This window comes from Dermochelys coriacea, chromosome 1 (assembly GCF_009764565.3).
Source record: "Dermochelys coriacea isolate rDerCor1 chromosome 1, rDerCor1.pri.v4, whole genome shotgun sequence".
NCBI lineage: Eukaryota > Metazoa > Chordata > Testudines > Dermochelyidae > Dermochelys > Dermochelys coriacea.
The window spans coordinates 280,364,786-280,390,090 of NC_050068.2; the positions used below are offsets into that span (position 1 = coordinate 280,364,786).

Genomic DNA, 25,305 nt, shown 5'->3' on the forward strand with positions numbered 1-25,305 from the left:
AGGCACTGGTGCACCTTTGCTATTTCCTATTGTCTGTGTGTAACACAGAATAGTCTAGTCTCCTGCGTCTACTTCAGTCTAATTTCAGTTGTTGGGTTTAGTGTGCAGGTGTTTTGGTGGCCAGTGGTCTACAGGAGGTCAGATTAGATGATTGAGTGGTCCCTTCTGGTTTTAAACTCTATGACTCTAGTAAACCTGTATCTTGTTATCTCCATGGTAAAGCAAAAGAGAAAATCAAAAACCAGTCATTTGTTACATATTGAAGTATAAGGGAAGCAAGAGTTCCTTCAATTCATTGCACTGATCTCCTTCTGTACCCCATTTAAATAAATAAATAGAAAAGCAGAAAGTAAATAACTGATGACATGCACTTCGGAAAAGTAGTAAAAGATATCAACAAATAACATGGATAGCGATGTCACTAAGATTATTTGCTAGTAATATCATTGTTATTGAAAAAGCCGAGGTATATTGCTTTGTCAGTTATTCCATTTCCGTACACATGAGGGGAGAATCACTTCTAATTTAAATCATCTCACAAGGTCTAACAGAAACAAGCACTGTTGGAAATGCAGATGGTATTAGCAAACAAGACTTAAAAAAAAAAAAAAAAAAAGCACAGTGAAGGAGCTGTTCCAGGGTTGAGACTCTGAAATTAAGGGAGAAATAATGGATTGAATTTATCCCTAGCATTAGAGGGTGCAACACTCATTGTTGTCTATGAGAGTAGCAACATCTTATGCCAGGTTTGAATTTGACTCACTGTTTATTAAGATTATAGCAACTATTGGGATTAAACAGAGAGACACTGGGAGATGAGATTGGGAGAATGTGGAGAGGAAATTACTTTACTGAAATAAAACTGTACTGAAAAACTATCTAAAACCAGTCTGGCTATTGTTTAATATTCCAAAGAATGAAAATAAATATTTAAAGAACACCATCCTTCTTACCTGCAAAGGTCATTCATGCAGCTAGAAATATACGAATAAGGGTCTATGCTTTCATGACAGCTGAGAAAAGGAAACTGTAGGAGTATTTGGCATTTGAAGAATATGGCCTGTGCATTTTTTAAAAAAATCAGTTAAATAACAGCAATCATATACTTCATGATACAAATATTATTCTTTTTACTTTTGTTTCTCCAACTGGGTGTCCATTACATCCCTTTTAGAATGAGAAGATGCCCCCATTTTCTCCTATTATATCACAGTCCCTATTCGTCCCAGACCAGTTTTGATGGACTGAATTTCTTCTATATTTCCTCAATGCTACAGCTAACCTGGCCAAAGTGACAAAAAGCATCCTCTTCCACCCACGAGCTGAGCATGTTTCCCCTGCAGTACTTTAAATTCCTCAGATAATAAAGGAGTAAGGCATCAGGGCTGGGAATTAAACCCACAGTGCAATGTGGCAGTGAATAACCCTGTAAGTAGACCAGTGGCAGATCCATGTAATCCATTGTTCTTTTAATTTCATCATATACTGTTCTTCAAAAATTCTTATGAAAGGTTGCTACATTAAGGACAGGCCTGATCTAAATCTTCTCATTCCCAATGTTTCAGTGTTTAGAGCCAGTGTTTTGCTTTGGACCAATCTCTTCTCTACATGCTTGATATACTCACTATATTTTTCCTGATTCTGATCTTATTTATGTTGTTCTCCCTCATGTTCTCTAACACTGCTGTAGTTCCATTGACAACAGCAGAGTTAATCCTGATCTTCACCAGTGTGAGATCAGTATCAGGCACTTTGTGTGAAAGTCCTTTAGGAGTCTAAAGAGTCTCATGTATTATCAGGTTTCAGAGTAGGATCCATGTTAGTCTGTATCCGTAAAAGGAAAAGGAGTACTTGTGGCACCTTAGAGGCTAACAAATTTATTGGAGCATAAGCTTTCATGAGCTGCAGCTCACTTGATCGAATGCATACAGTGGAAAATATAGTGGGGAGATTTTATATACACAGAGAACATGAAACAATGGGTGTTACCATATAGACTGTAACAAGAGTGACCAGGAAAGGTGAGCTATTACCAGCAGGAGAGTGGGGGGAGGGGGAAAAGGAGGGGATGCTTTTGTAGTGATAATCAAGGTGGGCCATTTCCAGCACTTTACGTAAAAGAATAAATGGACACAAATCAGAAGTCAAGAATTATAACATTCAAAAACCAGTCGGAGAACACTTCAATCTCTCTGGTCACTTGATTACAGACCTAAAAGTGGCAATTCTTAAAAAAAAAAAAAAAACTTCAAAAACAGACTCCAAGGAGAGACTGCTGAATTGGAATTAATTTGCAAACTGGATACAATTAACTTAGTCTTGAATAAAGACTGGAAGTGGATGTGTCATTACAGAAAGTAAAACTATTTCCCCTCCTACTGTTCTTGTAAAGTGCTGGAAATGGCGCACCTTGATTATCACTACAAAAGGTCCCGTCGTGTCCCCCTCCCCCTGCCCGCTCTCCTGCTGGTAATAGCTCACCTTTCCTGGTCACTCTTGTTACAGTGTGTATGGTAACACCCATTGTTTCATGTTCTCTGTGTATATAAAATCTTCCCACTATATTTTCCATTGTATGCATCCGATGAAGTGAGCTGTAGCTCATGAAAACTTATGCTCTAATAAATTTGTTATTCTCTAAGGTGCCACAAGTACTCCTTTTCTTTTCATGTATAATATTAAAGAACATGCAGATGACTATATTTCATTTCTTATGCACCTATATAACTGGTTAGAAAATATGATTTATTAAATGGGTGCCACAACATCTGCCTTTTAAAATATTTTATCTAATTTTAAGTCAATCATTCATGATTTTTTCGATTGTGTTGAATTTCAGGTCTGTGCAGAGCCATAAGTATTTTGGTTTGGGAAGGGCTGGGCACTTTATTATAAAATGATTGTTAATGGAAATTGATAAAACAGGCTAGAGAAGGTGAATCACTATAACGCATCCAATATGAAAATGTACACTGACCAACTTACCTCAGAGGACTCTGTGTCAGTCGAGCATGGACTAGAAAAATCTGAGGCAGTAGTCTCACAAATTGCATCATCTGGGGTTTGTACAGACCAACTGTTTGCAAATACAGCAATATCTTCTGTATATTCACCTACTTCAGAAAAACATTGAACAGAATCATTTTCCACATGAACAAAGGTTTTTCTGTCAACACAAAAGCCGAGGAACCTCTCGAATGAAACATTAGAATTATTTTCCGAACAATTTAAATGTACTTACTATAAAATATATTCAATTATTAGTTTGGGATCTTTACAAAATTATTTTAAATTTCAGTTCACCTTTTATGCCATTTTTAAATTCTAAAATAAATTAACAGGAAATGACTAGTTTTTCAGGAAATATGGTTGTGGTAACTTCATAAGGAGTCAAAGGCAGATTTCTTACTATGAGGATTTGTTTGTTTTTGGCACTTCTTTAATACATTTTATTTAAGGATCTCTCTATATATTTTGGGAAAAGTGGGTATAATAATCTCTCCTGTCCCTCACCCAGCCCCTCAAAAAAAAATCCTACCAAAACAAAAAACATTGCACTACATACACAACTCCTCCTTTGAGAGAAGATGAGAGAAAGAACAAACCACATGTGACAGAAGCTAGTCACATCACTTAAAGCACTGCTGGAAGGCATCAGAGACTATGGTGAAGAGGAAGACATAAGAACCAGTATATAATAGAACAGCATTCCACAGGTAAGGAAACAGATGCCCAAGGCCAAGCAACAAGTCAAGGTCAGAGGGAAGAGACCCCAGGTTTTCTGATTCCCGTTGTCCTGCTCTAAGCACTACATACCACATTTACTTCAAGTTCTTAAATGTGCAAAAAGACTGAAACAGGTGCATATCCTCTATCTTGTGGGACACAGCAGCAGTTGATACCAATACCAATCAATAGGTCAGAAGCCAGGGTACTAAAATGAGATGCATCTACAATTCCCTTTATCAAAGTCTGCATACATTGCCTCCAGATTAAACGAGCTCAGGACACAGAAGATATTGGATTAAAGTCCCTAAGTCAAAATTTAGAGCAGGTCAGAACATTTTTGACAAAATTAAATTGTGTCAAAATATGCTGTTTTAGCAAAGCAGAAAGGTTTTGTGGAGACATATTGATTTTGACAAAGTTTTCATCACCAAGGTTTCTTGGATCACTGAGGCTCTCTGGTCACTTCCAACCAGAGAGAGAGACACTCACAATCTATATAGCCTGGGGTCTCGGCAATGGCCTGGGATGTGGGAGAATCTGATTGAGGCAAAGCAGGGGCATAAACATAGGTCTCCTACATGCCAGGCCAGTGCCCTCTGACTCAGGCTATAGAATGAGTCTCTAGCTCTATGGTCAGAAGAGATCCAATCTCTGAGTGTCAATCTCTTTACTTCCTCTCCCACTTCCACCTCCTGCACAAGCTCTGTACCTAGAAAACCTTCCTGAATTAAACAGCCCAGGGTTATACACCAAAAAAAGACATTCTGACAAATTCTGTTTTATATTCAACATTCCAAAGGTTTTGCTTTTGTTCCAGTGATGAACAAAAACAAATTTTGAAACTTCAAAAGTTGCTGTTAAATAGAATTGTCCTCCTCTGGGCAGATCTATCAAAATGAGGGAGGTGTCATATAAAGTAAAACAAAAACAAAACAAAAACAAAAAAACCCAGTAACAACAAAGAGATGGTGTTTAAAGTAGCCATTAAGAAAAACAAACAAAAACAAAATAAGATTCTGCTACTATTTTTAAGTATTCAGATTCTGTAGCGTGCCTTTCACTTTCTCTCATTTTTTTGTTTGGGGAATCCCCATCTGGATTCATTTTTGTATCTTGAACAGTTTTAGGATTGTAGCATTGTCCCATTTTTCCATTTGTCTCACTGCATTTAGCAGTTTATTTTACTATCATTAGAAATGTTGAATACTTAAATTTATTTTCTACTACTACTTTGGTAGATGGTGAGGTATGTCTAATGCCCCAGCAACTCTATAGCCATAACCGAGGCAGGGACCTCATTGCAACTGTGTCCAAGACTTCAGTCCACTTTCAGATACCCTACAATTCTGAACTGCATTGTCATATTGGAGGACAGTCATGTTGACAACAGATCCCCAGATTTGGTTCTATCTGTAGTGTAGCTGGGGCCAATGAGAGTAATCAGTCTTCATACTACAAAGAACAGTTCACCTTACACTGCTGGTGTATGGAAATACCATAAAGGATTGATGAGAGTTGGAAACATTTAGACAGAGTTGCAATTTATAAGTATTATGGACCCATCACATCTTATTCTTGTGAAAAATATCACAACAGATTGCTTCTCATTTGCACACACAGTGTCATGGTGCAGTGTTATAAATTCAGTTCAGGTTTAATTTTTAATGTGATCCATAACTCTCTGACTTCTAAAAGACAGGAATTCTGCCATTACAGATGCCAGACTATAGTGCCATTAGTAACGTGCAATGCTGAAAGTGGAGACAGAAAGCAGTGTTTATAATATAAACTAAAGAGACATTGAAATTATATTTTTAACTCTGTGTGAATCAATGATTTTCTTAAAAAATCATTAGTTTTAACTGGCCAGATAATGTACGATGCTTTGGTATGCAGACGTCAAATTTCTTGAACGGAACAAACAGTACCATGTCACTGAATAACTGGAGGCTGATACATACACTGAGGAGGGGATACAATCAGTTTCTACTGGGCAGAAAATCAAGGCTATGCACACACACATAAACACAGCAAACTGCTTCTCACTTTCCTGGCACAATAAATAGTACCTGGCTATCACCCAAGAGAGATGTGGAAAGAGGGAGAAAAATCAGGGTAATATTGAGATAAAACTTGTGATTTAAAAAAATAGCCAATGTGAGAAACTAAACTCTCCCTGTAGTTTGCTGTAGTGGTTAAATACCATTATTACTTTTACTTATATCAGGGATTGTTTGGGAGAAACTGCTCCTCTCATGTTCCTAACCTTCCTCCTCTTGTTTCACCAGCTGCGAGCTGGTGTCTGCTCTAAAACAAAGGTAGCATAGAAATCTTTTCACTTGGGTGTGCATAAAATATTATCTACAGTAGACAATGGACAATAAAGTGTTGCCTAGAGAAATACCATTCAGTTGAGGAGAAAAGCTCTTTTAACTTCCTCCAGCTCTGGCACCATTGCTGAAATCAACAGCACAACCTCGCTCTCTCAGATGGACTACAGTGATGCCATTGGATTATTCATCTTCTTAAAATGTACCATCTGCCCCACAGCAAAGTATATAATAAAAGTCTAGCAATGGGGAAAAAATAAATATCCTCATATTTATAAGACAACAGGACCACAGAATCTGTTTTTACAAAGGATCTCTTCACTTACTATTTTGTATTATCAGATCATCAGATTTATTGTCATTATAATTTCCACACAGGCCACAAGGTTTCCCTTTATGTTCTTCTGTCAGTTTAATATAAATGCCAGTGCTTCCATCCCAAGCAAGAGAAAAACCAAAGGTAGTTTTCACCAGAATATAGTCTGCCAGCCTCTCAATGAAACATTTCCAATTGTCTGAGGCAATGTCAATCTGGAAAACAGAATAACCCATTTTAAACATGACAAGTGAGGCTAGAACTAGAGGAAGACTACATAAAATGTCACCTAACTCATCAGATCTCTTCCCCGTGTGTCCTCAAGGTCTGTTTACTTTTCTGTCAAAAATACGTTTTCAATATCTGTCACTCCTCTTACTTTGCACAATCATTTCAGTGAAATGGATTATTTTCTGGCACAAACACAATCAATACAGAATTGATGCGTAAACCAGAAAGAACTCATCTTGATTTTCAAATCCCACAGTGCATTTGCAGCACTGCTGTGTTAGGAAAGACATCTTTTTACTTGTAAACTGAATAGTTTTGACATGGAGTCATTGACAGAGACATTAAGCATGGGACCCATTAAGTCATTTATACAGTTCCTTTTTAGAGTCTAACTGCACTTTTAATTCATTTGTAAACAGAAGAAGCAACAGGTAGATGTGCCCAAAAACTTTTAAAAATATTAGTAAATGACAGGGCAATTTGGAGCCATATCCTTCAAGTTTTAAATACAGACAACTCCCTTTGAAGCCAATAATATTCTGTACATTGAACATGTGTAGAATAAGACCCTTGCAATTCAAACCAAAGATTAAATAGCACAGAAAATATTATTAGCCATGTACAGTATATCCTCCAACATGGCTGTAGCTCTGTCCAGTTAATGGGGACAGCTATGTTTGGATTTCCACCAGACTCTAGTATTGCAGAATCACTGTCTTCAAAGGTTGCTGCTTTTGGGATTAATGGCAATATCCTTGTAGCTACCAGGTGTAGCAACTCAGATGTGAGAACACCAGATCTACTCACCCTTATATCTGAAACAAAGAAGGATAAACCAGATAGAGTTCAGGGTCTGGCGTATCTCAAACACTATTTTGGGTCTCAAAATGGTAATGCATAAGGAACTTAAGGACCCTGATGAACTCAATTTGGACTTCTCTACAATGGGGCAATGCACTCAGCCTGGACAGTGACTGACTCTCATGTTTTAAATAATATCAGGGTTGACCAAGGTTTAACCAAGACTAGCTAACACCATTTTAAAAAAGAAATCCAATTGTTAACATTATAACACCACGCATTTTCCCAGTGTAGAAAAACACTTTCAGTCAAGGGACAGACATGTGAAGAATCAGAAATCAGATGCCTTGTAGAGGCCGACCACTGAAAATAGCAAAATTAATAGGCTAACTCAGACAGGTGGCGTGAACAAATTGCTAAACATTTCAATAGAGTTAAGTTCCTTTAATCAAACCTGAATTTTACTTATAATTATTAACCTCTGTGTCTTACCATATGACCTCTGAGGGTATGTCTTCACCGCAGAGTTTTTCCAAACTCTTACCTGGTATTGCCCCTAGTCCTTATCCCATGCACACACAAAAACCTCTCCCCTGAGTTTATAGTGGTACTTTCAAACCAGGCTAGCTGGCGTGGCTGTGGGTATAGATTAGAGCGTAGGCTCCACTTTCACTCAGGCTGGTAACTAGCCCACTTTGCGGTGAGGACGCAGGCTAAATCACTTGAGTGCCTTCCCACAATTCCTCCCTCTGCACTCAGAAGGACAGACAAAGTTCTCCCACAATTCATTAGGGAAAAATTCAGAGTGTAGCTGCAGCACAAAGAACCATGGGATATGCCTCCCAGAAGTCATAGTGACATACAATGGTGAATGAAGCACCAATGAGGACACAATACCTCAAACAGAACCTTTGCAGTGTGGCTGTTCGCATCTCAGCTAGGCTAACTGGGGCACTCAGAACCAGGTGTAGATCACTGGGGCTAACTATGTAGTACTGCTAGATTTGGTGAAAGAATCATAACTTCCTAATGCCAATACTTCATTTCTGTGGTAAGATGTTCCAAAAACAATCAGTTCATTTACCTGATAGCTTCTTTTTTTACTTCTTGTCCCACAATAACTATTTCTTCCTGGCTTGCAAAAAATAAGCTGATTGACCGCAGACAAGAATACACCGAACCATCACACTGGGGACTGTTATGAACCTTGAGAGGAGAAAAACACACAGATGCATGAACACCAAATGTGGTTTTCTGTTCAATATTTACATACAGCTCTTAATAAATTTACACATATAATCTTTTACATATCTACATACCTCTCACTGAAGGATCCCAAAGAACTTTAGAAATAAATATTTAAACAATACAAGGGCTCACAAATACAGGTATATACATGGTTAGAAGACCACTTTGCCCTCCGCTGCTATGAAACCCAGTAACTGTTTAACAGCACCCGGCATCATTGCACAGTAGCTTAAGACAGAAAAAAGAACTGGAATATTTTACCCAGCAGAGAATTTAATTTAGGCGGAATATAATTACCTAGTTATGGGTTTAGTACATATCTTATGAAAAGTGCAAGTGGGTCTTTACTGCCCAAAGGTATGTATCCTCTGAAAGATGAGACCGCCAGCAACACAATAGCCCCAGCACTGTATGGGCACTCTCAATATTGACCTACTAAAAAGACTAGCATCTACTGAATCATCAGCATGCCTTCCTGCAGAAAGTGTGTGTGTGTGCGGGGGGAGGGGGGTTGGAGGTGTTCCATCCAAGTATTGATTCTGCTTGGTCCCTCTTGGTTTGAGAGTTCTGGCAGGACAGTGTCAACAACTTATACCAGCAAAAAAATGCTTTTGCCAGCACAGAAATGTCATCAAAAAATAATAATCACCCCTCTAACTGACATTACTGTACCAACACAAGTTTTTCATGTAGTCCTGCCCAAGATAGATATGCAGACCCAAAAAAATCCTAATATATTCTATAGCATAAAAGTTTAGCTCAGTGAACATCTTCTCTCCTAATCAATTTCTCTTTTCAAATCTTTACACCAGGGATATCTGGCAACCTCTTTGATATGACATCTTATGTGGTCATCTGTGCTAAAACTAGTCCAGTCCACCTGTCCTGGTCAAACCACATTTAACGTAAGTGGAATCTCTATATTTCATAAAACCTCCTCAATTCACATTTGTCTCTATAATGATCACTTGCAGTTTTATAAATGTGTCATGGAAACAATTTCTTTATCACAGTTATCAGAGTTACTATCTTTGGAATAATACCAGTCTTAACCTCATGTGTATGTAACAAATGATGCTATTCAACGTTTGACAACAGAACACTGATCACTAACATTAAATGATTCAATCTGGGGCTAATGAAAGAGACAGTCAACTGTTTTGAAGTCAGGAGCAAATTTCTCCATGTTTGCCTAAAGAGATCATTTTATAATACAGATTTCAGAGTAGCAGCCATGTTAGTCTGTATTCGCAAAAAGAAAAGGAGTACTTGTGGCACCTTAGAGACTAACAAATTTATTTGAGCATAAGCTTTCGTGAGCTAGTGAGCTGTACTCCTTTTCTTTTTATAATACAGTTTACTTTATATTTCAGAGATTTGTAGATGTTACTGCATGTGTACTTAGAGTTTTTGATCAGCACATTCTATAAATCTAAAAAAGGAAATAAACTACCTTTTGATCCATTTACTGTCTCTGTTCTTTTTGTTATGCTATAACACAAGTTCTATGTTATATCAATATTTTGCATTTGATTTCAAAATCCATATTCACACACTTACCCATACAGTGTACTGAGGTTCCGGAGCACTGCAATCTTTTGCAAAAATGTAGGAACAATTTCCTGGGAAATAATAGTAGATGCCATCAAATGTTTCAAAGTGATACTGCCCCCATGATTTGCAAATTCCATCTCGATCCTTACCATCATTAGGTACTGGGGAGAATAAATAAGATGAGCTTATAAAAAGCAAATAAAAAAAGTACACAAAAAAAACAAGTCAGAGACATGTACAAAAGTAAGATATGCATAGTAGATAAGCATACATCAGCACAGAAGCTAGTTTTATTTATCATTCAAGAAATGAGATTAAGACAAGTTTTAAAACTCTTAGCGGGGGGAACTGTGGACCAATAAAGCCAATGGAAATTTTGCCATTGATGTCAATGGAGCCTGGATTTCACCTTTAAATTATAACTAGGAATGGACCAATGAATAGAGCTGGGCAAAAATTTTGGACCCAAACTTTTTTTTAGTGAAAAAAGGCAGATTCAGTAACAATGAATCATTTCATGAATTCATGTTGATGTCACCAATTTGCTGGGGGGCGGGGGGAATCAAAACTTTTTATTTTGACATTTTTAAACTAAACAGTATGATTTTTTTCATTTTGAAACATTTTGTTTTGAAATTTCCTTTAATTTTGGTTTTAAAATTTAAATATATCTGAAAATGGTTGAAATTGAAATGAAATGTTTTATTTCAAATGAAACATTTTGTTTAAGACAAAATGAGTTTTGTTCTCAACTTGTTGAAATTGCCAGTGAACCAGAAAAGATCCATTATTCACAAACTCTACAAAGGAGAGGATGATCATATCATATAGGTTTAGGTCATTATTTGGTGTATGGGCTCCGGGTGAACCAAAGCTAAGACTTGGGTTCAGTTTCAACAGCCACTTTGGCCTACAGTCTCAGCTGACGAAAGTCAGGGCAGCTCCATTGAATTCAATGGAGCTACATTGGTTGACACCAGCTGAGGTTCTAGTCCTGACCTTAGAAAGTCCCTCCATGGCTGCTGTTGCATATATTCTACAGAGTCTGAGGAATCAAGATAGGGACAAACAACTTCTACCCCAATTCTACTACCGATAGATTGAACCTGCCAAAACTTTTCCCATTAAAATATTTGAGTGGCAATAGGGCATTGTAAGTGGAAGTGCAATGATATTTTTGGTGACACAGTTAAGTAAGTAAAAGCAGATATGGTACATTATGATGCACTGCGATACTATTATAGGTATTAATAAAATTCAGGAACATCTGATCCTCTTCTGTACTCCCATATCTCGCTCTGAAATACAGCATTTGAGCCACCCAGCCTCCTTTTAGAATTACAGCTTGATTATAAGGCAATTCCAAAAGTGCTCTGAACAGGTATTATTTGAACAAACTCATCCCTAAATCTCACTCTTATCTGAAACTCAATTCCATTGCCGATTCCTGAAACTTACCAATTTGGCACCTTTCACCATGAGCCTGAAACATCTGACAGTCACATACACCCGCCTCTGTGCAAACTGCTCCATTAAGGCATTCTTGAGGACAAGAGCCTGAAAGAAAACATAGCTGCCTTCTAGTATGCACTGAATTTTATCAACATGCTGAACAATTTGGATGAAATCTTTCTATTAACTAAAATAGAACCAGTTATTACCTAAAAAGTTAACTAACAGTGATCTTAGTTTCAATGTTTATTTCATTTCATATTTTTGTTGTTTGGTAAGAAGATAGTTTGAAGATTTGTAAACTAACAAGAGAGCAAAGGTCAGCCTCCTCCAAGTAACTAAAAGGTCAAGTTCCCACATAAAGAAACAAAATCCCAGTAGTCTTGCAATAGAAATATACAAGGGCATATTATACTCATTGAGTTCAGCACAAAATGTACATCTGTTCAGCTCCTCCTCATTAATAAAGGTTAGAGTGAAAGGTATATTCAGGCTATAAATCCCTATGAATATAAAATTTTACATAGCCGAAACACACTACACTACCAACCATCCCCTTATGCTAAAAAAGATCAGTTAAATTATTATTTCTGTTTGAACAGTTTAAATGTGTCATGAACTTAAAATTGCATGAGAATTAGTTGTTTTCTATTCCAGTTAATTTAGCAATTTTCTAAAATGATAAACTTTTTAATGAAAGTATGTGTATAATATGAAACCGTTCAAAAACCCTAGACCTGATACTTTTCCCATTGGTCTTATTAAGAGAGATGAAAACAAAACACCACATCTGAGTGTCCCAAATTTGGAAGATGGCGCAGTGTGTGTGTGTGGGGGGGGGGGGCGAGAGGAAATCAGAATTTTGCAGGTAGCTGCTTTCTGCATAATGTGCCAAACTAAAACCCTGGATCCAAATATCTTTGAGGCTGGCTAGGTTAAAAATCCTCCTCTGGATTTTGCAGCTAGAGAACATCTTTACTTATGTTTTTCCTACTGCAAAAAGCAACACAAACAGGGCTAAAAAACATAATATACCCAGCCTCAGAGAATCCATGGTAAAGCTCCTAATGATCAAAACAGGAACTGAATTGAACCATTGAAGTAGAACCATACAAAGTAGTCAGCCTTGTCCCACAATTTTAATCTTAATTGTAAAATGTCCTTTTTAAGGCAGCACACAGACTTTCGCTTTGTATTCTTTCCATGTTAAATTTATTTTTCAAATACTTATAAAGACAAATACCATTTGAAAATATAGACCAGGCAGAGAATACTATCTCGTTCCCCCATTTCACTTGCAAGGAAATGCTTTTAAAACTAACAACACTAAGATGCACCATGATTTGTATTCATTGATATGAAAGAAACCAAAAATTTCATCTTGTCTTAAGAAAGTGTCAGTGTTCAGCCCATTTGATCATTTTTGCATGCTAGATGCTAGATAACAGCGATGGGAATGTACCATCTGTGAAACCCCTCAATTCACTCTGAACAAACTGAAGACTTTGGTTGACGCTTAGAATCTTCTAAAAGAAGCTTTAGGTTGGTCTTCCGTGGACAACTGCTATTATCAATCCTGCTCAGCATACCTATTCAACCTGACAAGGCCCAAAAGCGACACACAAGAAAACTGGGAGTGGAAATAACTGTAAAGCAATGAAGGATTTGTTTCATTAGGTGCTTGGGTGCTACATTAACAGGTACATTAGAAACTGGTTGTTTTTAATAACCATTTTCTGTGATTTCGCAAGTCAGAAGTATAAGATACCATAACAAAATTAGATAGCACTGGGTTTTGCATGGGAGGTAAATACTATCAGAAGTTACACAATCTCTGGTAACAAGGGATAGTTGATGGGTAGATGGCATTTTACTGAAATCCTTTCAAACACGTAGTGAATTGGTACTATTTTAGTAATTGGTACTAACATGGTACTGACCTTCTGATGGACTTTGACCCTGAGTAAGGTCCCCATGAAGGTGAAACCCAGCAGAATCTGTTCCAGTCTATCAGAGAAACAAAAAAGCAAAACCAGAGTGTTAATACTTCATAAATGGTCTGACTAATTGAATTCTTGGGATTTTGCAGGACAATTAGGACAATTACTTTAATACATAAAATGATCTTGCATGTACATAGAGCTTTTGATCAAGAGAATCCCAAAGCACTTTGTAAACACTAAGTAAAATTGTAAACCACATGTAAGGAATTACTTTCTCCATCACAGTGATCCCTAGGGTGGAACACAGCAACAGAGATATCAGAAGAAGGACAAGGAGCATAGCTCACTGAAATACTAGCACAAGACGAGCCATCTGTTCCAAGCAGGCACTCAGCACTTTATGTGGTTTCCTAGCATCCCAGATGCTAACCTCCACACTCCTGTGCCCATGAACAAGTTGCTTCCTCCAGGACTGGCAAATGGTGGTAATTTGCAGGTATTTGTGTCTCTCACTGACGCACAACAAAATCCTAGTGCATAGAAGAGTGAGAGACTTTAAAACTAACCTTAAACTCATCCCAGATGGAATAATTGTCAGGTCTGCTCCCTGACCTCCTACCTCCCTGAGTTATCTTAACAGCAATGAGGCAATGGAACTGGAGAATGGTCTTCGGAGGCACAGGCTCTGCCCTGGGAACCTGCTGCACAGCTCAGGAGCGTTGTCGCAATAACAACACTATTTGCAAAATTGTTCGGCTATGGTTTCATTATTGTGCTTTTCACCAAACAGTCACTCCCAAGTTTCTGTTTGCTTTCACAAAAGATTTAACAAAGACCCTTCCTCCCCCAACCCATGGTGTGTGAGGCTGGTTAATTCATGAAGCATTTTGCTAAGAATGAATGAGGCTGTGGATTTAAGTTTGAGGAAAGCAGGTATGGAAAAGCTTCTCCTCCTCATCCCTGTCTTGTTATTACCATTTCCATTCTCCTTTACAAAGACCTCATTGTGACAACAGCAAAGCCCCATTTCTGAAAGGAGGGGGATTTTTGACCCTCTTTCTTTCTGTGGTATAACCTACCTCAGCTGCTAAGAGATCTCTTTTCTGTCGAGTTGCATTAAACTGGTTTCTGGAAGAAAACAAAAAGGATCTTGTATAATCAAAGGTCCCTGAACAACCTGAATAAGTGGTTCCCTAGGGAGAAGTGTTTCTCTCTGATTTCCAGCACGTTATCAAAGAGGTCTTTCTTGGGTTAACATTTAAAAAGGTGACTTTTTTCTTTTCATAGTCTCGTTTTACAAAATTCAAGAGTGCTCAGATCTCTGCTCTTAAACACAGGCTACTTGTTCAAGAGGGTACCTGGTATTTATGGGGGAGGGGAGATAAGCAAATTGGGCTTATAATATGGGACACAAAATAGTGAAGCTCTTTCATTAAATGCCTGAATAGTACACGTGTTGTTGAGGTGCACCAGTGCTATTTGTATGTGCAGTGGTCATGGTGTTAAAAGCGTAAGGTTACCTTCCAGCAGTAACTAAATTACAATAGGCAATAATTAAATTAATTTCAGAAATAATGGCCTCAATCTACAAAATACACTTTGTTTTATTTAACAGGCCAGATTTTGTACAATATAGTGTGTGATCATTAGATGTACTAGAAGTCATTAGATGTACAGAGCTGAGCTCTAATCCTGCTTTTACTGAATGGCAAAGTTTCCATTGACTTCAATGGCATCAGGAAGATACCCTGGTTTTGGTTTGGTTTTAATTATTACATACAACTTGCCTTGCAAGTGCTTTTTTCAGACTGAGAAAATGAATTATCATTGAGACAATATTTATTGTATAACATGTTTTATTTGTGGGAAATTCCTTTCTGTGTGTCACTAGAATTTTATTATTTTTATCCTGAAACTAAAATGATCTACTGGTATTTAATTAATGTACATTTTATCAGATATGGGAATAGTCACATAAGATACTCATCCTGTGAATTTACTTGAGCCCCTGAGGAACACCATCTTTTTGTGATTACTAAAGAGGTGCACTTGTTTTTCAAAAAACGATTTGCACGTTTAATCACCAGCTCTTTGGGAAGAGTTATTAAACAGAAGAAATACTTTATGTACAAGTTACTAAAAGTTAGAGGTGTTCTACATGGGCCTGTATTGTATATCCTATACTTCCATCCTATCAGACAAGCCTTATTGATTTCATCTATATTTGCTTTTTAAAACTCTGCAAATGAGGAACGCACACTCACCTTGGTGTTCTTCTCAAAAGAGAAAACTCGCAATAGGATCCTGTTGGATAAAAAGTGATGGAATTAAACCATTTTTTCCCTCTATTTCCTTCTACGCATTTTGCATGCAGACAAATGTTGACCTGACTTTGGTTTAAGAAACAAGAGTGAGTTTTATTCTTTAGAAGAGGACGAATGACAGTAAGTTTTCCAGAAAGCATTTATTCAGCCTTTCTATCTCCCTGCCAGCAAAGTTACTCCCTGCCAGCAAAGATAGAAACGCTTTTCTTCTGAGTGATTGACTTTTTCATCTTCAGAACCTGATTGTGAGAAGTGCTGAGATCCCACAATTCCCAATGGGCCTGATCTTGCAAAGTGCTAAGCACCCTTGACTCCCATCATCGACAGTGGAAGTGGTGAATGCTTAGCACCTTGCAGGATCAGACTAATGCTCATCAGACTAAAGCTCAGGGTGCTGAGAACCCCTCAGGATCAGGATTCAATTCAGCTCCCTGTAATGCTTTTCTGAACATAATAATTATAAACCTTTAGTCCAATATGTTTAAATCTCTCTAGATTTCATGCAGATTTACTTTCATTTTAAGAATATTTTTTACTTTCAAGCTATGTGAAAGTCACAATGCTTGAAAAACTACTGTTATCCTCAGGAATCATTTTTCTAAGCTGTCTATGGTATCTATTATTAGCCTGTGTGATGAAGGCAGCTGGGAGTTTCTATAATCAGTTTGCCAATATTTACTCTAGAATTATAAAAAAATGTTCAGACATACTGCAAGTGCAGTCCAAATCTTGAGCAAACCCATTTCCTGTTCATAACAATTAAGCCTACATCAATCTGATAACACATTTGACAATGAGAAGCAAGAAAGCCAAGAAAAATAATTTTGTTCTTTACTAATCATGCTGTATAAAATTCAAGCATTAAAGTCTGAATTTAAAAAAAAAAACAAAGTCATTTTTAGTTTCAAAAGCAGTAAAAGTGTGTGATGTAAAGATATTAAGTCTGTATTACTGGTTTGTTTGTTTAATTAGGCCATGGGATAAGAACTATTTGCTTTACAGTGAAAGAAAAATAAGTAACCGTATAACTAAATTGTTAAGAGAATTCTTTCTAAAAGGGTTTTAGTGTAAAAACTGAGCAAAAATGTTCTTACCTTGCAAAGAGAACAGCAGAGAATGAACCAAGAATACACTCCAAGGTATCATTAAATTGAGTTTTCCCACAATATTCATTTCAGTGTAGCTTCTCAGTATGAAATGTATCCAAATTGATGGTCTTGACTATTATGGCATCTTAGAAGTATGTGTCTCTGGGGTGTTTAAATCTTTTATAAATTTAGATAGCAAAGAAATTTAAATAAGGTGGGGTGGGGGGGGAATAAAAAAGGCGAGAGAAGAAAAAAAGAAATATCAAGCTTCCTACCACATCCAGCTTCTGGAGCTCTGGAAATGTTGCATACAACTTTTTGGCTGTGCTTCTCTCATTAGTAATGCATGGTAACTCCTTACCAGAGCCTGTATTAGTTACACTTACACTAGACCTGCAAGGCTTATTCCACTTTTGGACTGAATCAACCCTTTATAACATTCATGGATAGTGACATGGGAAGAAATTTTGCCATGTCATGATGCTTTGAAAGATTTTTCAAACAGTTGTCACTTCAAGTTTGTGTGTTTTGAAACTTGTGCTAATTAAAATTGCTGCCCTTTCTACCTTCTATTTATTAAAATGAAAAAAAACTTGTAAGTTCAAACTTACAATAATGTTCGTGTAAAATGTACCACTAAGTAGTTTGACAAATATATTAAAGAATTCAACATACATTTTAAATGAGAAATTAATTTCCATTAAAGAAATTACCTGGATTTTAACTACCTAATGGAAGCAAATAAGTTTTCTCCTTGTAACATTCTGATACACAAAAGAAAACTGCACAGCAGTTGGTAATTTGTTTTTTTTTTTTAAATAAAATGTGTTTTAAAATGTCATAGATAACTGAAATGGAAAACTATATTCTTCATCAAAATCTAATGTAAAAAAGGAAAGACCCTACCTCATCTAGCCTAGTCCTAAAAACCTAATCTTCCCTTCAAATTAATTGCAGATTTAAAAAAAATAAATCTGTATATCAAAACATGTACATTATTAATCCAAGCAACCACTTGATCATAGTACTTTACTCCCTTCCTCCTAGCCCTTCCATAGCCCATTTAGTGTTTGTCATCATGTTTTAATTTAACCCAGGGTCAAATGGTGCAAACACACGCTACTGTGTGTCGTGTTCACTAGCATACCATTCTTACCGATTGTAAATTCCTCAGTGTAAAAGACAAGGGGTGAAATCTTGTCCCAGTGAAATCAATAGTTTTGCCATTGACTTCAGTGGGGACAGGATTTCACCACTTACCTTTTATTTTTATGTAAAGCATCATCTATGTTTATGGTGTGTACATAATAATAAAGAACACTGATGATTTCTGTTCACATACATCAAGAAAATAAGATATTTACTGAGAAATTGTTTACGAAGTATACTTACAGGGACCTAAAAAAACAATTCACTGTTTGTTTTAGAGTTTTGTTTTTTATTGATTACAAGCAACACACAAAAGATTGTTGAATGGTATATATTGTACAGTAATAGTGCATTTAAGTACACCAATAGACAGAGATTAGAGAAACATATTTTCCTTTAAAAAATTACATTGTGCTTTTGACAATACCATGATTAGCCTGTTTCCCCTTGTGGCTCCTTCACACAGGGGACAGATTTAAAAATAAAGAAAAAGAAAAAGCTAAAGTAAAACCATAAGAATTGGCACTGGGACCCCGGGCAGGTGTACTATTCAAAACTACCTTTAACTCATTGTTTACACACAAAATAAGGTGGTCTCTTTTTGCCTTTGACATGTTTAAAAGGTAAAGCCAACAGCTGCCTCAAAACAAACAGATAGGAGAATAACCAATCAGATTTCCACCCCAACCAATGCTGTACTGAGCCCACCAATGTAGCCCCCATTGCATGTCCCCTCCCCAAAAGTAACAACATGCAGCATGTCTCTAATCTCATACTGGAAGGCTATTTTAGACCTAAATGACTTCACAAGTTAAGGGCCTTGAATGGAAGTTGTCCTACCAGCAGTTCCCTTTCTTTTATCCCTCCAGCTTGAGTGCCTTCACTGACTGAGAGAGAACCAGTATTTCAAAAAGTCAGGCCTCAAGCTGCTTAAAACTTTATAGTTCAAATTCAGTACCTTAAACTCCACACACAAACAAACAGGAAGCCAGTGCAGGAGCTGGAGCACTGGTGTTACGTATGGCTGGAAAGATGCATCACTTACTAAACGTGCTGCCACATTCTACACCTGCTTCTCTTTCCAGGTTGATTTAAGCCGTAGCCCCATATAGAGTGCATTGCAGTAATCTAAACTCTATAGATGACTCTTAGCAATGAATATAACTTTTGAAAAACAAACTCCATTCCCCCACATTTTGGTATTTTATAAAATGTATAGTAAAAAGTAATTTTAAGCGTTCTGCTTATCTGTCAGTTTTGTCTCGTTTATCCCATTTACTTATCTTCTAGAGGAATCAATGAAGATATTTCCCCAGTGTGAAATCCTTCCCCCACCTCACCGCCAAATGAAGACCTTGCCTTGATATCCCTGACTTGGCAGGCAAGAACTTCACATTATGTTTTCTAGCGCACATCAGTGGTATATTACGATTGATCAAAGGGATAATTTTTGAGTAACATAAACTCCCAACATTGACCTGGAAGAATCATCCAAGAGGAGTAAGAGAGTAGGTTGTTATCCATGCCTTTGCACCTCTGCTCACTGCCAAGAAGGGAGCCCTTTAGTGTGAATGAGGAATGGACTCCTGTCTCTTGAGAGGTGTAGAGAGACCTCCCATTAATTTCACAGATCACCAAAAGATGGCAAATGACCTTTGATCATTACCAGCCTGAGATGGACCCAAGCCAACAATGCAGAGATGAGAGGCTCCAAATTCTATTACCAATACCCGAGCCATCTAGTTCTCTACATCTGTTATTTTGGTCTTGTAAATATATTTATCTTTACATCTCTGCTTCTGTAAGAGATGAAGAAAGGAAAAGATGATCTGACCTCAGATTCTCCATTCCCAAGCCCATACTTTAAATTATATATAAATGCATCATACTTGCACAGCTCCACAGACATAGAAATATTGCTATTACTTTATTTAATATAAAGTATCACAGTAGGTTCAATTCTAAACAGACACAATTTAATCAGCTACTTGACAATTACTCTATGTGTAAGCGAGATGACTGGAAGTATTTGGTGCATATCAATACCTCATGATTTCGTAATTTCACAGTATCCTCAGAAAAGTATTTGCTGAAAGATGGGCCAATTCTTATGAATATACGGTATCTCTGTAATGAAACATACCACTGTATATTATAAAATATACCTACTTTCGTGGTTGAAAGTGGGGGAGGGGATCATGTACAGTATCAGTCTTTCACTCCTCTGCCTCTCTCCACTTTCATATCTATTCTCCTTTTCTCATTATCACTGTTCCTATGTTGGCAATTCCTTTTTGCCACGACTTCAGAGTTCGGCGTTTTGATATTGATTCTTTTCACCATCCCTTGTCCCCACCATAGCCTGGTTCTCGCATTTTTTTAATTCTGTACACTCTTACCCAAGGATTATTTTTCCCACCACTACAACCCTGAAAACATGAGGAGACTTCTCTAATTGAAGCTTTCACTTACTGAGTTCTAACACTAATTTGGAAAAGAAGAGAGCCTAGAATAACTTCCTTTTGTGTCGTGTTCACACCAGTGACTCTGTCCTGAAAGTCTCATGGCACATCACGGGTAACCAATAACTGATTGATAACCAATGTATGAAGTTATTTTACTGTGTTTAGACACCTGTTTAATGTGTCTGACACTTAGTGTTGGAAGAAGACAAGTTCATATCCAACTTTACAGTATAGTGTATCTAGTTTCCTTTGTATTATTTCTTTGTCCTTGCAAAAGCAGTGAAGACAGGTGAACAACATAAAAGAACTTAGAAATATTAAAATACAGGAAGAACGCAACAAAATTAGATTCATCTTGAAATAATACAAAGTGAGGGAAATATTCCAGAACACACACTTATTCGGACTGAGAAACCTGGAAAGCAATAATGCTAAAAAAAGAGACATAGGTGATCATACTGGAAAACATTGTAGACATTAGTTTGCAATGTGCTATAGCTGCAAAAACGCCAATGAAGGCTAGGCCTTCAAAACACAGACACGACAAGGCATATAGCAGCAAAGCAATAATCCTCCTCTCTACAATTCTAATACAACTGCCCCTGTAAAACTGCATTCACGTCTGGTGACTACATTACCAGAAAGACAGAGGAAAATTGAGCAAACAAAGGAGGAACAAAAGTCACTAGGGAAACGGGAATAACAGATAAGGCGAGGTCGTAACAGTCCAACAAGTACCTGAGGAGGGAAAGGAATTATTCAGCGAGGTACACTGTGGTAGAAGAGTCATGGGGTTTAAAATTAAGAAACGGGAAAGTGTGGGGGAGAGAGAGAGAAATTAAGTTGAAGAGGAGGATGAAATGCATTTGCCTGCATAAGGTACTAAGTAGACGCCCCCACTGCTTGGGACCTTTGAAAAACCAAGGAGGAAAAGAAAAAAGAGCCCCACTAGAACCCTTTAGGTAACCATCCTGCATTGGCAGAGAGACAAACTGAAAGAATTATAGGTGTTCTCTGTCTAGACTTTCTACAATTAGAAGTGACAAAGTTAATTTAAGATATAAATTCGGTATTTAAAGTTTGTTGGTTGACTTCAAATATACAAAATTAACAGCCTCATTTAATAATAAACTTTTCAATAACTACTAACAATCTATGTGGGTATTATAGTCAAGCATAATTTATCTCAGTAACTCCAAAAACCATAGCAGCAAGGAGCATCTTCAGCTTCTATAAGGACCATGCAGCATATGAGGGGCAATCTGGTCAGTGAGGATACACCAGGCCAGAGCCACACTGGTACAGCTACTCCCAATTTTGGCTCTCCCTACATTGTTGATGCCAGTGGCACATGGAACTTTTCAGAGCTTGCAACCACACCCACAATTGGTAAGTCCCAGTGTCAGGTGGACAGACCTAGGCAGGATCACATTTTGCACAGCAGCTTCCAGTCCCTACTCTGCCTCCTAAGCTTAATGCTCCTGCAGCTAGTGAGCCCTGGGATGGGGCTTGGGCCAAGCTAGAACCAGCCCATCTGCAATTCCACTTCAGCCTCATTGCTGCTGGGGGACCCCTTTCCGGTTCTTACACATCTTGTTGCTGATAAAGGCTAGTTGAGGAGGGGCAGGCTAATGCCAGAGCTGAGTTGGTAAAGCTGCTCCGATTGCCAGTTCTACCTCCACTATCGATGGTAGAAGAATCCTTTTTCACTGCTCACCGTCCTAGTGAAGGTAAGTGGTAGGAGAGGAGTAAATAGGAAAACAGAGTTCTCACTACTACATCCTATTTCCACCATGCTCTCATGCACTTAGCTCACACCAATATTTACTTGTGTATTTCAGAAAATAAAACTGGCATCTAGCAACATCCCAGTACACATCAAGTAACATTACTTGATGTAAATGTAACATTTTACATCTTATTAACAAATCAAATAGTGTGAAGTGGACATCATTGCAGAGATCACCAGCCACTTTAGGAAAACATTTTAATTAGGGTTAAGGGCTTCTCTGTTTGAGAGCAACACCATAGAGGCAGGTATGCTCTACACTGCCATATAATATATCCAGGTTTCATTCCCCATCTCTGCCTTTAAAAAAAAAAAAAAGTCAGGCCTAGAAATGAGGAGGCAGAGTTTTTTATGGCCCAGGAGCTAGAATAGCTCATCATTCATCAACAGCCTCATCACAAGAAGGAAACCTGGATGAGCTCCAGTGTTCTAACCAGAAAATACTGCATCCCTAGATGGGGTGATGAGAAGTTTTGCAGGTCAAAGGAGACAGAGGAAAGAGAAGCCAGAGAACATCCCACAAGAGATCAGTCAGAACAATAATAAATCAGAATGAAACTTCTAAATGAAATTAGGCATATTGTTCATTTACTGCAGGACAAAACAAAAAAAGTCTAGCAAACAAGTTGCCAGTGGCTCACAGTAGATCTGCAAAAAGGAAACAAAATGGGTTTGTTGCTTTCCTGCATTCCTCTTCCTTCTTTCTGATGAGGAAAGAATAAGAGTTTGATTTTTCACTTGCATTTAATTTGAAATTCAGGTGTTATCCACTCTGGAACACACAAATGTGACTGAAAAATTAGTCATGGTATCAGAGACTGAAAGCTAAGCAAGTGAGAGTGGGACTTATCAATCCTGTTTAGACGTTTTGTTCAATTTATGCTAAATACTATTTAATATTAAAGACTAAGTTTATGAAAAAGGAAATCTTAACAATGGTTTCAGAGTAGCAGCCGTGTTAATCTCTATACTCCTGTTCTTTTTAATTAACAATTTCACTCCCTTCCCCTAAAGTATTTTAGCTCATTCTCAGACATCCACAAGCTCTTCCAGCAGCAGTAAAGAAGACTAGACTGCAGATATTTTTAAGGTTTAAAAAAACAACCCTGCAAGCGCTCTTCAATACAAGAAAGGGCAAAAGTCCAATGTTTAAAAATAAATAAATAAATCACAGAGGCTACAGTACAAAGGAATTTTGGAAGATACCCCTCAAAAGAGACCCTAAAGTACCACTGTTGTCTAATGTGGAAAGGAGAGAAAATAGTATCTTGCTTAAAGTGTGATATGGTCAAGAATCTAGACTCTCTATTGCTCAGCCTATCATCTTTTCCATTCCTGTCCAAAATGGTTTCCTGCTGAGTATACAATGGGATACAAAACAGTTATTCTCATCATGATCGAGAGCTGCTCCCATGTGTCAGGCCTCTACTCAGTATTTAACCACCTGTTTGTCAAATTTGCATGATTTTTGCTGGTCACTTATGACTGCTGTCCCAGCTCTCCAACCTTTGTTGGGAGCAGCTAGTTCATTTTCACATAAGGCTTCCTCTCATCATCCACTCATTCTCCATCTTTTTTCCTCTCAGTATCTACTTAAATAGAAGTATCAGGGGTTAGTCGTGTTAGTCTGTATCCACAAAAATTTTAAACAGATGCAACTTCTCACTAGCATCTCCACCATTTCCTCCTCTCATGCACTGCACACACCTCCACCATGGCTCTCAACCTTTCCAGACTACTGTTCCCCTTTCAGGAGTCTGATTGGTCTTGCATAACCCCAAGTTTCACCTCACTTAAGCTATATGCTTACAAAATGGGACAAAAATACAAGTGTCACAGCATGCTATTAATGAAAAATTGCTTTCTCATGTCTACCACGTAACTATAAAATAAATTAATTGGAATATATTGTACTTATATTTCAGGGTATAGTATACAGAGCAATATAAACAAATCATTTTATGAAATTTTAGTTTGTACTGACTTCGCTAGGGCTTTTTATGTTGTTTTTATGTTGTAAAACTAGGCAAATATCTAGGTGAGTTGATGCATCCCTGGAAGACCTCTTGAATACCCAAAGGGTATGCTTACCCCTGGTTGAGAACCACTGATCTAGATCTCCCTCCAAATTACTCCCCATGTGTAGATTGGGGAGGCAAACATGTCTGTCCTTCAAACTGGTTACACGGGTTTTTTGTAAATCACGTATCAGTTTATTATTCTTACCTGCACCCGTGTGTCTGAACTGTTACAGGGTGCATTACATGTGCCCAAATTAGTATCAAAGCATCTCAGAGGTAAGGACCTTTCTCTCATTTTCAGAGCATTGTGCAACCCTTTAATTGTTCATACTTCTGAAGCATTTTAAGTAATTATATTTAAGAATTTATTAGCTTGAATGATGAACATATGAAAGCTTTCATGATTTTTTGGGAAAAAAAAATCAGTATCAGTTTTCTAGTCTTGAATATAAATGTAAAAATTCACATAGCAAAGGGTATTTTATGAAGTTTGCTACTGCACTTCACCATGCATACACTGTAGATTTTTCAACAGAGAAGGAAACGTACTCCTCTTGCTCCAAAACAGCACTAATACAGCTTTGTAGCATTTGGTCAGGGTTTCGGGGAGGGTTGAGAGAAGATCTTTTAATTTCCCAAGGTTAACAATTGTAGAAGCTATGCTGCTAGATTTGTTAGTGGTTTGTCAAGGATGCATGGAACACAGGATGGAGACTTTATTGTTTGAAACAAAAAAACAATGTGCATCTGTCAGCAACAAAGTGCTTTTCTTTATTCCTAGACACCAGCACCTGTTGGGAGTTTTTTTAGGTCAGCTCCCAACCCTGAAAAAAACAAACAGTTAACCAATATAACAAACACTAGA

At 37.5% G+C, this 25,305-nt stretch overlaps 1 protein-coding gene across 1 annotated transcript in view; it reads right to left on the reverse strand.

Annotated features, from left to right (window-relative positions):
* Positions 1 to 16,068, reverse strand: part of OTOGL (otogelin like) — a 136,919-nt gene extending 120,851 nt beyond the window's left edge. The window contains 10 exon segments of the mRNA XM_043507385.1: positions 954 to 1,060; positions 2,986 to 3,113; positions 6,386 to 6,562; positions 6,565 to 6,590; positions 8,492 to 8,613; positions 10,216 to 10,370; positions 11,668 to 11,799; positions 13,602 to 13,668; positions 14,684 to 14,732; positions 15,869 to 16,068. Of these exon segments, the coding sequence (XP_043363320.1) occupies positions 954 to 1,060; positions 2,986 to 3,113; positions 6,386 to 6,562; positions 6,565 to 6,590; positions 8,492 to 8,613; positions 10,216 to 10,370; positions 11,668 to 11,799; positions 13,602 to 13,668; positions 14,684 to 14,732; positions 15,869 to 16,068 (1,163 nt within the window).
* Between the last annotated feature and the right edge of the window lie 9,237 nt (positions 16,069 to 25,305).